The sequence below is a fragment of the Hemitrygon akajei genome, chromosome 15 (genome assembly GCF_048418815.1).
Source record: "Hemitrygon akajei chromosome 15, sHemAka1.3, whole genome shotgun sequence".
NCBI lineage: Eukaryota > Metazoa > Chordata > Chondrichthyes > Myliobatiformes > Dasyatidae > Hemitrygon > Hemitrygon akajei.
Genome location: NC_133138.1, coordinates 41,565,827 through 41,581,050, shown reverse-complemented (window position 1 = coordinate 41,581,050; position 15,224 = coordinate 41,565,827). Strand labels below are relative to the sequence as shown.

The window sequence follows — 15,224 nt, the reverse complement described above, 5'->3', positions numbered from 1 at the left end:
TTCTATCCCAAAGGATACTTAATACATAATAACTATATTAAAGTATGAAGGAGATTGATTTTAGGACTTCAGAGGAAATCAGTGATTATAGGAATTGGCCATGAAAGTGGATCTGAGGTCAAACAACAAAGCAACAATCTTATTTACTGGCAACGCATTAATAATTTGCTCCTTTTGGTATGTCACAAGTTCTGTAAAAGCAAGGTTCCAGCAGCAGAGCATCACTAAAGACAATTGTTTGGCAGAACTAATACTGCAACTAATCAGTTGCAGGGAACTGAATGATGCAGCCTGGCAAAAAAAAATAATGGGCCATGACACTTTCTACAGATGCTATCTAACTCACACTTGTTGCACATTTCTATTACGTGGAATCTTGGAAAAATTCTGGTGATTGACTATAGTAAGCACTCAATAAACAGCATAAACTGATATACAAAGGGAAAATGCTGGAAGTCTCCAGCAGCTAGACAGCATCCACGGAGTTAACATTACGAGTTGCTGACCTTCCAACAGAAATATCACTACTGAAAAGTCACTGTTAAGTCTGTTTGCAATTCCCATAGATGCTGCCTGATCTGTCATTGGCATCATTCTCTATTTTTATTTCAGATTTATAACCCTTACAATTTTTTGATTATCATCAACTATTTTATTACATCTACTTTTGGTGTATTACTTTGTGCAAACTTGTAATCGGATTTCTCAACACTACAACTATAACTACATTCTGCAGGTACCTGAATTGGGTGCTCCAGAGTCACAAAATGTTACCTCTAAATGATATTTATTTCTAAATACACTTACACTGACATCTTTGTCATCGTCTTTCTCCTCCTTTTTCTTTTCTTTAGCAGCCTCATTGGTAGCTTCTACACGGTCTTTGGACTTTGACCTGGAAAATACATAAAATCTATAAATTCAAGACACATTAGTGTTCTTGATGCAAGTTTATCATCCTGAAATGTTAATCTGTATGGATACTGTCTGAACGAATGAGTTGTTCCCCGCCCCTTCCCCCCCCATTTACAGTTCAGATTTCCAAGTACTGTTTTGTTTAAATGTTTTCACCAAACCCACCTTCAGACAGGTTTGCAGAAACAGGAATCCTGGCTGATAACCATACATAACAACCTCTGCCATCAACCAGATAAGTTCAGGTCTTCCTCAATAGGTGTAAATGAATACAAAGGACAGTTTTACATAATCTAAACCAGTTGCTGTATATTAAGTAAAAAAAGATCTATCAACCATATTTTATCATGAACTAATTTTTTTTATCATTTTACACCAGACAAGGCAGGACCATAAATAACAGGGATGCTTGGATGCTTCAGAAAGCAGTTATACCTACTGGCATGAAAACATTCCTTTCTCAAACCTGGCACATGCATGATAGACCAAATGTTTCCTGCTGTCCAAAATTCCAAAATAAAGGATATCAGTGAAGCAATTGGGTTACTTAATCCCCACTAGATCAAAGTTCTGTAACTTCTCCACCAGGATTCTCTACTATGAACTACAGTGATGAGTTACTCTCTTAGGAGGAGGAAAGCAATGAAATTATTATGTTGTGATTTTGTGAAAGTTGCACAAGTTGAAAAGGGTAAAGAGATGTTGGAAATCTCAGAATACTTAACATTTTAAGTTTAGTCTTAATGTGCAGTAAACAGATATAAATGCACATTTTACTAGATTTAGAATACGTCAAAAGAGGAGTCATATCTCCTTGACCTAGTGCTACACCTGGGAAAGTAGTACTTACTTACCATCTTCATTTGTATAGGAGAGGTATAAATTACTGCTGAGTGTCTTAAAAACTTGTATTTGCAATGCGAAGTTAGGGAGAAAATGTCCACCCTGAGATGAGTAGGAACTTTAATCATAATTATAGAACAAAGAAATCTACAGCACATTACAGGCCCTTCGTTATGCCGACCATATAACATACTCTAGAAACTGCCTAGAATTTCCCTACTGCATAGCCCTCTATCCTTCTAAGCTCCATGTACCTATCTGAGAGTCTCTTAAAAGACCCTATTGTGTTCACCTCCACCACCGTCGTCAGCAGTGCATTTCACGCATGCACCGCTCTTTGTGTGAAGAACGTACCCCTGACATCCCCTCTGTACCTTCTTCCAAGCACCTTAAAACTATGTCCCTTCATGTTAGCCATTTCAGCCCTGGGTAAAAGCCTCTGGCTACCCACATGATCAATGCCTCTTATCAACTTATACACCTCTATCAGGTCACCTCTCATCCTCAGTTGCAACAAGGAGAAAAGGCCATGGTCACTCAACCTATTCTCATTAGACAGACACTACATAGCCATTCTGCACAAGGAACAGGCCCACTAATCTCCAGACCTGTGATAATTATTAAGAACTCATCTATATTAATTCCTTTTAGCAGCACTTGGTCTATAGTTTTGGATATATTCACCAATCAAATGTTGATTTAGATTCGTACATATTATGAGGGGATCTGACTCCATCACCCATTCAGGTGGTGCATTTCAGGTTCCAAAAACATGAGTGAAAAAGCTCTTAAAATCTATCCAATCCTCTTACACCATATAACCATATACCAATTACAGCATGGAAACAGGCCATCTCAGCCTTTCTAGTCCGTGCTGAACGCTTACTCTCACCTAATCCCACTGACCCACTCTCAGCCCATAACCCTCCATTCCTTTCCTGTCCATATACCTATCCAATTTTGTTTTAAATTACAATACCGAACCTGCCTCTACCACTTCTACTGGAAGTTCATTCCACACAGCTAACTCTCTCTGAGTAAAGAAGTTCCCCCTCATGTTACCCTTAAACTTTTGCCCCTTAAGTCTTAACTCATGTCCTCTTGTTTGAATCTCACCTACTCTCAATGGAAAAAGCCTATCCACGTCAACTCTATCTATCCCCCTCATAATTTTAAATACCTCTATCAAGTCCCCCCTCAACCTTCTACGCTCCAAAGAATAAAGATCTAACTTGCTCAATCTTTCCCTGTAACTTAGATGCTGAAACCCAGGTAACATTCTAGTAAATCTTCTCTGTACTCTCTCTATTTTGTTGACATCTTTCCTATAATTCAGTGACCAGAACTGTACACAATACTCCAAATTCGGCCTCACCAATGCCTTGTACAATTTTAACATTACATCCCAACTCCTATACTCAATGCTCTGATTTATAAAGGCCAACATACCAAAAGCTTTCTTCACCACGTTATCTACATGAGATTCCACCTTCAGGGAACTATGCACCATTATTCCTAAATCACTCTGTTCTACTGCATCCTTCAATGCCCTACCATTTACCATGTATGCCCTATTTGGATTATTCCTACCAAAATGTAGCACCTCACACTTATCAACATTAAACTCCATCTGCCATCGTTCAGCCTGCTCTTCTAACTGGCCTAAATCTCTCTGCAAACTTTGAAAACCTACTTCATGATCCACAACGCCACTACCTTATTATCATCTGCATACTTACTAATCCAATTTACCACCCCATCATCCAGATCATTAACGTAAATGACAAGCAACATTGGACCCAGTACAGATCCCTGAGGCACACCACTAGTCACCAGCCTCCAACCTAACAATTATCCACCACTACTCTCTGGCATCTCCCATCTAGCCACTGTTGCATCCACTTTACTACTTCAATATTAATACCTAACGATTGAACCTTCCTAACTAACCTTCTGTGCGGAACCTTGTCAAAGGTCTTACTGAAGTCCATATAGACAACATCCACTGCTTTACCCTCGTCAACTTTCCTCGTAATCTCTTCAAAAAATTCAATAAGATTTGTCAAACATGACCTTCCACGCACAAATCCATGTTGACTGTTCCTAATCAGACCTTGTCTATCCAGATAATTATATATACCATCTCTAAGAATACCTTCCATTAATTTACCCACCACTGACGTCAAACTGACAGGCCTATAATTGCTAGGTTTACTCTTAGAACCCTTTTTAAACAATGGAACCACATGAGCAATACACCAATCCTCCGGCACCATCCCTGTTTCTAATGACATTTGAAATACTTCTGTCAGAGCCCCTGCTAGTTCTACACTAACCTCCCTCAAGGTCCTAGGGAATATCCTGTCAGGACCCGGAGATTTATCCACTTTTATATTCCTTAAAAGCGCCAGTACTTCCTCTTCTTTAATCGTCATAGCTTCCATAACTTCCCTACTTGTTTCCCTTACCTTACACATTTCAATATCCTTTTCCTTAGTGAATTCCAAAGAAAAGAAGTTGTTCAAAATCTCCTCCATCTCTTTCCGCTCCACACATAGCTGCCCACTCTGATTCTCTAAGGGACCAATTTTATCCCTTACTATCCTTTTGCTATTAATATAACTGTAGAAACCCAATGGATTTATTTTCACCTTACTTGCCAAAGCAACCTCGTATCTTCTTTTAGCTTTTCTAATTTCTTTCTTAAGGTTCTTCTTACATTCTTTATATTCCTCGAGCACCTCATTTACTGCCTATATTTATTGTAGATATCTCTCTTTTTCCTAACCAAGTTTCCAATATCTCTTGAAAACCATGGCACCTTACTCAGATCCATGCCCTCTAGTTTTAGATAACTTCTGCCATGGAGAAAAGTCTTTTTCTAAATATCGTATCTATAATCTTTATAATTCTATATACCGCTAACATGTGACTCCTCCCTCACCTCCTCAACTGCAAAGAAAACAAACCGAGCCTACCCAGTCTTTCCTCATAATTTGCACACCAACAAGTCTCCTCTGCACTCTAGTGCAATCATGTCTCTCCCTTGGAGTAGCAAAAAAGAACTGCACATGGTACTTCAGTTATAGCATAATCAACATGTTATAAAGTTATACTATAACTTCTCTGGTCTTATATTCTAAGCCTAGCTATTAAACAATAGTCCCCTTTTTCTACATTATCTATTGGTGCTGTCAACTTCAGGGATTCTTAGTCTTTTACATTGAGGCTCATCTAAATGATAGGTTCAAGTCCTTACCATTCACTGTATGTCATAACTTTGTCGATTCTCCCAAGGAGTTCTACAACATGCTTATCAAGATTAAATTCCATTGGTCTTTACTTTTCCCATCTTAATGATCGTTTAATTCACAAATGGATATTCCAACTACACTCTTCGATTTTGAAAACACAATTCATCTTTGTGTCATCTTCAAACTTACTAATCATATCTCCTACCATCATCTCCAAATTGCTAATGTGCATAACAAACAATTGATCCCTCTTATACACTACTGTTTACAGGCCTTTAATCACTAAACAAGCTTCTACCATCACTCTGCTTCCTATTATAAAACAAATTTTCAATTGAATTTGCACTGAATTCTGTGAGTGCTAACTCTGGGGATCAGTCTCCAATGTGGGCTCTTGCCTTACTAAAGACTATGCCCACTACCTCAATCACACTGCCCATATCATACATTGTTGCTTTCGTGGAAAATTTAATCAAATGGTACACATAGGATTTATTTCTAACAAAACCATTCCATTTTTGTTTAATTTTTGTCATTCTAAGTACATATGAATCTGGCCCCTCAGAAAATTCTCCAATAACTTCCCTACCACCGACATTAGTTTCACAGGCCTGTACTTACCATTCTTGAATAAGGGAAGTACATTTGCTGTTCTCCTGGCTGATCCCTAACTGTAGCTCACAGAGATTTAAAAGTTGTTTTCAACTCCACTCACCTCCTCCAGATCATTTAAACATATTACGCCAATCTTTTAGAGAGATTTGTAGAACAACCTTTGATGCAGTCCTAGCCAGTCCCACTTTCCAACTTTTTCCCCCTTACATTGATGACTGCTTTCTGCACTTCTTCAGTCCTTGAAAAATTCATTAGCTTTGCAGCCAACTTCCAACCTGGTCTCACCTTCACTTGGGCCACCTGATTCTTCCCTGCCCTACCTGCATCTGTCTCCCTCAACAGGGGAGAGGCTAGCCACCAATATTCACTTGTACCCACACATAAAGCCGAAGGAACTCAGCATCAATAGATGGAAATAAACAGTCAATGTTTTGGGACAAGACCCTGCATTGATGCTGCCTGATCAGCTGTTCCTCCAGCATTTTTTGTGTTGATCTAGTTTCCTATTGTCTTTAGTCTCGTGTGTCAACATCGTGTGTCTAGTCCATAGACACGATGATTATTTCTTTCCAACCTGCTTCCTGCCCCATTTTCACTTTCTTGTACCTGCCACATGCTTCCTTGTTATTTTTTTTAGCCAGCACTCAATATCTTTTGACATGCAAGGGCTCCTTGGACTTTGTGTTCACGTCATTCACCCTTATGGGAATACGCTGGCCCAAAACACATGTATATAGACCTACAGTGCCTACAAGAAGGCTTCTTTCTACCAACACTATGTACTGACTCAAGCTATCCTGGTTCATTATAAAAATTCCACCACTCTACATCTTTTCCATGAAAATAATCACAGTTAATATTGGAGAAATTGAAATACTTACCAACTATAATCCTGTTAGTTTTATATTTGTCTTGTGATTTGCCTAGAGTTGCCTACCTTTTAACAGTTATAAAGCCCAGTGTATATAGCCACCAAAGTGATCAAACCCCATCCCAACCATTTGTTCACAAATTCTACCCATATGGCCTATTTTATAGAATATCTTCCCTCATTACCAATGTAATGGGTTCTATATTCAGTAATGCCACCTTCTCTTTTGCACTCTATCCCAACACATGAAGATTCTATACCCTGGATTATTGAACTGCTAGCCCTGCTGTTTTAACAATTATGTTTCTGAGACACAAGAGATATCATATTTTCACGTGCTGATCACTGCTCCAGGTTTATCTGCCTTACTAGTCAAACTCATTGCATTAAGATACAATGCTGCCTTATATTTTGTGTCTACTTGCCTGCTGTATTGTCTTAGGTTTAGAACAGAGATCAGTACAGCACAGTTACAGGGTCTTCAGTCCACTATGTTGGAAACCAATGGCTAACTAATCTCTTCTGCCAACATAATGTCCATATCCTTCCATTTTCCTCACATTCATGTGCCTATCTAAATATCTCTTAAAAGCCTCTGATGTTTCTGCCTCTACCACCACTCCAAGCAGTGCATTCCAGGCACCCAGAACTGTGTTAAAAACTTGTCCCTCGCATCTCCTTTGAGCTTAGCCACTCTCACCTTAAATACATGCCCACTGGTATTAGACAATTCAACCCTTGGAAAGAGATCTAAGCCTCTTAATCTTATAAACCTCTATCGGATCTCCCCTCAGACTCCCCCGCTGCAGAGAAAACAACCCAAGTTTGTTCAACCACACTCATCTAATCCAGGTAACATCCTGGTAAACCTCTTCTGCACCCTCTCCAAAGCCTCGATATCCTTCCTATAATGGGGTGACCAGAACTGCATGCGGTACTCCAGATGCAGCCTAACTAGTGTTTTATAAAGCTGCAACATAACTTTCTGACTTTTGAACTCGGTGGCTCGACTATTAAAAGCAAGTATGCCCAATGTCTTCTTAACCACCCTAAATCCTGTGTAGCTACTTTCAGGGAGCTAGGAACTTGGAACGCAAGACCTCTCCACTTATCAATACTGTTAAGGATCTTTCAATTCCTCTGCCCATATCTACAACTGATCTATATCCTGGTATATTCTTTGCCAGTCTTCTACATTATCCACACCACCACCAATCTTCATATCACCTGCAACCATACTACTCATCCATCTACATTTTCACCCAGGTCATTTATAGACCTGACAAACAGCAGAGGTCCCAGTAGATTCTTGCAGAACACCACTAATCACAGACCTCCAGCTAGAGTAAGACCCTTTGACCACCACCCTGCTTCTGTTTTTCATATTTAATTGCACCTCCCCCACAACTATTCCATTATCCTGCCAAATTAATTTGAAACTTTTTCAACATTAAAGATGCCAAATAATAGTAAGAATATGCTGTTAGAATAGCAGGAAACATATTTCCAGTTGTGGACAACAAAATATAATGCTGGCTTTAAAAAATGGGAGTAATCAAATATTTGTTAATAGAAGAAATACAGTCTACTAAGCTTCTATAATGACAGTAAGGAACACGATGAAAGGAATGGAAGCAAAAACAACAGTGCTGTTTTCAGTGGAGTTTGCTGATGGAATGACAAACACTATTGGTAATACAACATACACTGTCCCTATATTACCTAATATTGCAGCTATTCGAACCCGGCACTTGCAAGAATGATGTTCGCAGTCAACCGGTTACTAAGCAATCAGTCAGGTTATTGAATTTACAATACTGTTCTTTCAGGTTAATAATGGTCAAAATCTTTTGAAAGGTTCAGGAGTTAACCTCAGGTCAAGGAAAACAATCTCCCTGTATTCAGCTCTACTAATTATTTCTACTAAAGAATTCATCTGATCTTGAATTTCTTTTTCATTTGATACTCAGAAGTAATGAATTACACACGTCATCTGTAATACCTTCTTTCCTTGCTCTTACTGCGGCTCCGAGAACGTGGCTGAGAGTGAGACCTACGACTTCTACCCCTGCTCAATGATCTCCGCTTTTCTCGACTGCGAGACCTTCTTCTCTCTCGACTGCGAGATCGCCTACGATGGAAGTGTTCATATTTCAATAATTGTGAAAACAAGTTACAGTTAATTTGCATACAAATCTTCAGTTAGTTTTCTGCTAGATATTTAATCCTTATATTAGGAATTGAAAATGTGAAAATATTTAAACTCATCTTGTATAGTTAAATCCAAGTGTACAGAAACAAATTTGGTATTCCTAGTCTCAAATGTCTTCACATCAAGCAGTATATTAACTATACCCATTTCATGCAAATCTGTTAATCGGTAATTTTTTTCTGACCTTTGCAACCAACTAATTGCACAAAATAAGACATTATACTGTAAATCAACATATTGCATTGAGTTAAGTGCAACAGAAACTTAACACAGAAATATTTCACATTTATGTCATTTGCATTCCTGGTATCTCCTAATGCAATTGTCAAGAAACAAATGATTGTTCTGGCATATTGAGCAATTTGCACTTAGCAAAATTTCACGAACAGCAATGTTATAAATTGTCAAATTATCTGTTCTTCGTGTAAGGTGTGTAATAAATGCTATCCTAAACATTATGTCAAATTCCACTTATATATTTGGAAAATAGCCTTGGGACCCATCACATTTATAAGAGGGTAGACAGGACTTTGGACCTTATCTGAGAGATAGTGCTTCCAGTAACAAAAGATTGTCTTAATATGGAGAGAAGACTGGCTGATTGGCAGGAGGCAAAGAGTGGGAATTAAGAGAGCCTTTTCTGGTTGGCTGTCAGTGACTACTGATGCTCCACAGAGGATCGGCATTGGGATTTTTTTTTTTTACACACATTATCTGTCAATGATTTGGATGACCGAATCGATGGCTTTGTGATCATATTTGCTGACAATATGAAGATGGGGGAGAGGTAAGTAGTGTTGGGGAAGCTGGGAGTCTGCAGAAGGGCTTAAGCAGATTGGGAGAATGGGCAATGAAGTGGCAAATGGAATATAATGTATGGAAGTGTATGGCCATGCATTTTGAAAGAAGGAATGAAGGTGTTGACTATTTTCTAAACAGGGAGAAAATTCCAAGTATCAGAGGTGCAAAGGGACTTGAGTGCCCTTGTGCAGGATTCCCTAAAGATTAACTTGCAGGTTAAGTCAGTGGTCATAAAGGTAAATGCAATGTTGCCATTCATTTCAAGTGGACTAAAAGCAAGAATGTCATGCTGAGGCTTTACAAGTCATTGGTCAGAATGCATTTGGAGTAATGTAAGCAATTTTGGGCTCCATATCTAAGAAAGGATGTGCTGGCACTAGAGAGGGTCCAGGAAGTTTCACAAGAATGATCCCAGGACTGAAAAGATTAAAATACAAGGAGCATTTCATGGTACTGAGCCTGTACTAAATGGAGTTTATAAGAATGAGGGGGAATCTCATTGAAACTTACTATTAACATGGTTATTAACCGAAGTTAACATGGAGAAATTGTTTCCAATAGTGGGAGAGTCTAGGGCCACAGGGCACACCCTCAGAATAAAGAAAATCCATTTAGAACAGAGGCAATGAGGAATTTTTTAAACTACAAAGCGTTTTATCTATCGAATTCGTTGCCACAGATGGCTGTGGAAGCCAAGTCATAGGGTATTTTTAAAGTAGAAGATGATAAGTTCTAGATTAAAAAGTCTTGATGAAGGGTTTTAGCCCCAAGTGTCGAATGTACTCTTTCCCATACATGCTGCCTGGCTTGCTGAGTTCCTCCAGCATTTTGTGTGCATTGTTTAGATTAGAAAGGGTGTGAAAGGTTATGGGAAGGCAGGAGAATGGGGTTAAGAGGGAAAATAAATCTGCCATGATCAAATAGCTGTAGAGGCTCAATGAGAAGCAAATGGCATAATTTTGCTCCTATGTCTTATGGTCTCTTCAAGACTCAGGAGTGGAAATGGAATTCATAGTTTTCTGACTCAGGCAAGAGTGCCGCTGAGTCAGGATCAGCAGCTAAAAGTTTGATTAAGGTTAAGTTTAAATTACCATCTACTCACTTTGACATGACCAATGACATTCTGGGTCTCTGTGGTGTTCTGTGTAAGATAAACAATTGGAAAGAAAGTGGAAAATAAAACAGTCAAAACGAAATTATATTCAGCTGTACATTTTGCAGTGGATATAAAATGGTTAAAATTGCTGGTTTCTTTAGTCCTGCTGCTATTTGCACTACGGATTAGGGACAACAACCACATTTTTTCTCACAGAACAGCTCTAACAAGTTCTGTACAACGGTACAGATTCCTTAGGTTGTGAAATTTTGCTATTATATGAAACATATTCCACAGAGAATGGGGAAGAAAAATCAAGGTCAGTTACCAAGCACTGTTCTGTGACTGTTAATGCCACAGGTACATTGGTGTTATTCAGGCTGCCCAATCAAAGCTTAGTCTGAGATGGGAGAAATCTACTGCAAGAAAGAAATCACGCAGGAATACCCGTACTGTAAAGTCACATGCATTAAATCCAATTGTAGTCATTATTAATGATAGTCTGTCATAATGCACAACAAATAGATTATAATTAGGGAGCGTAGTTCTGGTTCATTTTATACAACTAGATTAATTGAAGGGCACTGCATAATACTCAACAAAAATAGATGCTATTAAGAGATAATGATAAATCTAAATCCATGCAAATTATTATAGTAAATATCAAAATAAATATAATGAACGTTTGAGGGCATGTTGATATAGGGAAAGGATACTGATCAAGGTTCCCTGCAAAATGCTCAAATTAGTCTATAATCAAATTTAATACTATCATAAGCTACCAGAACACACATCGGAATATTCATTATATTCTGATTGAAGGCTGCCATTCTCAAATAAGCTTCTATAAATGTTAGTCATCACTCTGGTGCAAAGAGAATTAATCTAATAATTCAAGAATTAACAGCATTGTCAGAATCATTATACGGGTCATTAGTAGGCTAAAATCAACATATTCTTCTTACCCATTAGAAAATCTGCAAATTCACTAATCTTTGCAATATTTTCTTGTATATTTTAAGATATAAATGCTTCATTTCATAACTATAAGTTTTCATAATTTATAGCAATGATTTATGATTAAAACAAATTAAAGGATATTTTCAGCAGAACAAAAGTCCTACCATATTACTTAAACAGTAGCAACATGTGCACACTTCTCATCTTATCACTAATGTTTAACTCTGATTTAATAGCAATGAATTAAAGTCAATATGTCAATTCAAAACAATACAGAAAAAATATTATCTAAAGCAATTCCTCACTTGCTGGAATAATAGTCAATAAATTAATTATTGCACAGATATAACAATAAGAAATTTGATTAATGATACACGATTTTATAATTATTTCACAAAGTCTAGATGGCTTCATTATAAAGAATATCAACACTGAGTGCACACAACTATAAATATTAAAGCTGTTATTGTTCAAAATGTCACCTAATAAGCAGTCTACAACTGAACTTCTGTGACTAAAATGTATAGCTTGGAGATTAATTAAAAGATAGATGTGATATTTAAAACATAAAAATCCAAAACAGCAACTGATGAAGTTGGAATCTGTGGCAGCTGAAAAGATCTAAGTGGTTACCGTTTATTTTATAAATCACAGTAAAGTTATTATTGAACTCACCACCCATAACAGATTATGAAATATTGTCATCACAATCTTACTTCTTCTAGTTCCAAACCAACTTAATACCTAGTCCCTTTCATTGAATTACCACTGGTATGTCACAAAAGTAAACTTGCGAACACAATTCAGCCATGACACCCCATTATTTATTATTATTACAATAAACTGAAATACTTTTACTTCACAAAGGCTCAACATCCTTACCTAAGCCGCTTTCTTTCCCGTGACCTTGATCTTCGCCTGTCTCGGCTACGAGAACGATCCCTTCTTCGGTCACGGTCCCTGCTGCGTGAGCGACCTCTGGCATCCCCGAGCTTAGACCGCTTCTCAGCAGGTGAACGGCTCCTGGAACGACTCGCAGAACGGCCTCGGGATGTAGATCGCTTCCGGTAATGCCTAGGAAATTATATATGTTTCAGTTTCAGATGATTCATTTTAAAATCAGGCGTCAAAAAGAACAGCATCTACAAGTACATTTCAGATCCGAAACTCACAACCTTCTGCTCCTTCCTTTTTTTTTTAAAAGAGTGATCTGTAGTTCCAGATGCTCTCACAGAAGGAAACATCCTCTCCACATTCATCCTATCAAGACAGCTCAGGATTTTATATTTTTTCAATCAATTCATCTCTCACTCTTACTCTCCACAGAATACAAGCCTAGCCAGTCCAATCTTTCCTATGACAATCCTACTGCACGTCTCCATCAAAACTGAAACCATTTTTTGATTTTCCTCTGTACTGTCTTTATCCCATTCTTTAGACTCAGTGTAACTTATGCCCTTTTCCATTTTGCCATCTCATCCCAAAGTTACATTCTTATTTAACTGTAAACCTTGATCACTCTGTAGCCATATCTATATTTGACTTTGCAAACACGAGGAAATCTGCAGATGCTGGAAATTCAAGCAACAGACACAAAATGCTGGTGGACCACAGCAGGCCAAGCAGCATCTATAGGAAGAAGCACAGTTGACGTTTTGAGCTGAGACCCTTCAACAAGCTAGGCAACTTATGGGACTGGCAATGCTGGAACCTGGAGCAACTCTGCCTGTCAGGCAGCATCTACTGGGGGGAAAAGGAACTGTTTATGTTTCTGGTTGAGACCCTGCATCAGGACTGGAGACAGGTGGGGGAGGGGAGGGGAGGGAAGAATGAAGACAGAGACAGTTACTGGAGGGTGATTAACAGGAACACAAAAGGCCAAATCCTGGAATCTGATAAGTAAATAAGGTGTAATAGATTAGATTAGATTCAACTTTACTGTCATTGTGCCGAGTACAGGTACAAAGCCAATGAAACGCAATTAGCATCTAACCAGAAGAGCAAAAGAATAGTGTTATTTACAAAATAACTGCGAATAAAAAGCCAACACGAGGAAATCTGCAGATGCTGGAAATTCAAACAACAACACACACAAAATGCTGGTGGAATACAGAAGGGAGAAGCACTGTCTACGTTTCGGGCCGAGACCCTTCGTCCCATCTGGCATCAGTTGCCTGGGCATTTGATCGGGTACAACAGGTACTTCCGAATTTCAAAAGCAGCTACGTCAAAGGAAACCTTTTCAAATTGCTTTTCCCATTGTCTCATTAGATTTCTCAAAACATCTCAAGAGGAAAATCACAACCCTCCTGGTCCACACGAGCCAGTCTGATGTGGACTTCGGACGTGCTTCCCAGGCGCGAACACGACACAGCAAGACAGAACCGCAGCAACTTCGTGGTGGGAGACGGCTGGGGAAGGATCCCGGCCGCGCTAAAGTAAGCGGCTTACGCCGGCGCTTCTCACGCGGCCTAAACCGGTAAGCACAGCTTTGAAATGATACCGCCGACTTAGAACCGTCCGACGGCGGTTCCCCGGCGCAATCGCGACGCAATCCTCCGTACCTGGATTCCCTGCCCATTGCGGACAGCTGTCGCTACGAGCCCGCCACCACAAAAGGAGCAGCCGGATCCGCGCCTCCACGGCCACCTCCAGTGGCCAAGATGCACGGCGGAAGCGAGGAAGCGACGGGCGCCCGGCTCCAGGTGCGACCGCCCTCTGTTGGCCGGAGGGCGACACGACGGTCCCAGTGAACTCCACTGAGTGGCGAAGCCGGTGGTGGGTCGTGAGAAAGATCGAGGGGAAAGATGGAAAAAGTACAGGCAGATAGGAAAGCATCGAGGAAGACAGATGTGGTGAAAGGAAAGGATGGCGATAGCCGTGACGAGCAGGTTGTTGCGAGCGGTAGGAAGAAAGTGGATATGGATGTGAAGGAGTGGAGCAGGAAACGATACAGACCTGGAGAGAGGGATGGAGCAGACAGAAAGATAAGAACCTCGTTTACTAAACAGGCGGTGATAAAATGTGTCATAGACGTAAGAGTTGTTCAACACAGAAGGTGAACCTTCAGGACTATGCCGACATTGTTGCCCATCTTCACGTCCTATTTTCCCATATTGCATCTATATCAGCGTTTACCATCTTTTTTTACCCAATGCCCCTCCCCCCACTTGCCAATGCCCCTCTTAGGCACAATATACTTTATGGTACCCCCATAGTGTAAGAACACGTCTACCATATGCTAACATGAGAAAACTGATTCTGCTTTAAATTTGTCTTTAAACCTAGCTTATACTGTACAGCAGCTTCGATATCAATGTGATCGTCGAGCTTGGTGGTTTTTAGCAAGAGTTGAAGTACCTGGTTCAAGTTGTTCAACAGCGAAAGCCTTAAGTCCTCGCACTAAGCAATGTCCAAGTGGCTTCTGGTTTTTTGTGAGTATGTGGTTCACAGCGCTGAAGCCTCTTTCAGTAAGGGAGGAGGATGGAAATGCAACAAAGAGCAGTTTGGCTCTTCTCCAAAGACCAGGAAACTTTATATGACAGTGTAGCCACATACCACATTTTTGAAAAGCATTTTTGCTTCCTCATCATTCTGAATTTCAATAATTTCTTCTTGCAGGCTCTCTTCCTGTTCTTCTACCATGCAAAGAAATGG

At 39.5% G+C, this 15,224-nt stretch overlaps 1 protein-coding gene across 3 annotated transcripts in view; it reads right to left on the bottom strand.

The window, feature by feature from the left end:
* Nucleotides 1-14,260, bottom strand: part of ddx46 (DEAD (Asp-Glu-Ala-Asp) box polypeptide 46) — a 55,421-nt gene extending 41,161 nt beyond the window's left edge. For 2 of the 3 annotated variants that reach the window (XM_073067428.1, XM_073067429.1), the window contains exons 1-5: nucleotides 14,132-14,260; nucleotides 12,450-12,641; nucleotides 10,614-10,652; nucleotides 8,501-8,629; nucleotides 808-895 (exon numbers count right to left, since the gene is read on the bottom strand). In XM_073067428.1, coding sequence (XP_072923529.1) covers nucleotides 808-895; nucleotides 8,501-8,629; nucleotides 10,614-10,652; nucleotides 12,450-12,641; nucleotides 14,132-14,148 — 465 coding nt within the window. In that variant the 5' untranslated portion in view covers nucleotides 14,149-14,260. The remainder of the gene's footprint in view (nucleotides 1-807; nucleotides 896-8,500; nucleotides 8,630-10,613; nucleotides 10,653-12,449; nucleotides 12,642-14,131) is intronic. The other variant, XM_073067430.1, reaches the window with a different exon arrangement.
* Between the last annotated feature and the right edge of the window lie 964 nt (nucleotides 14,261-15,224).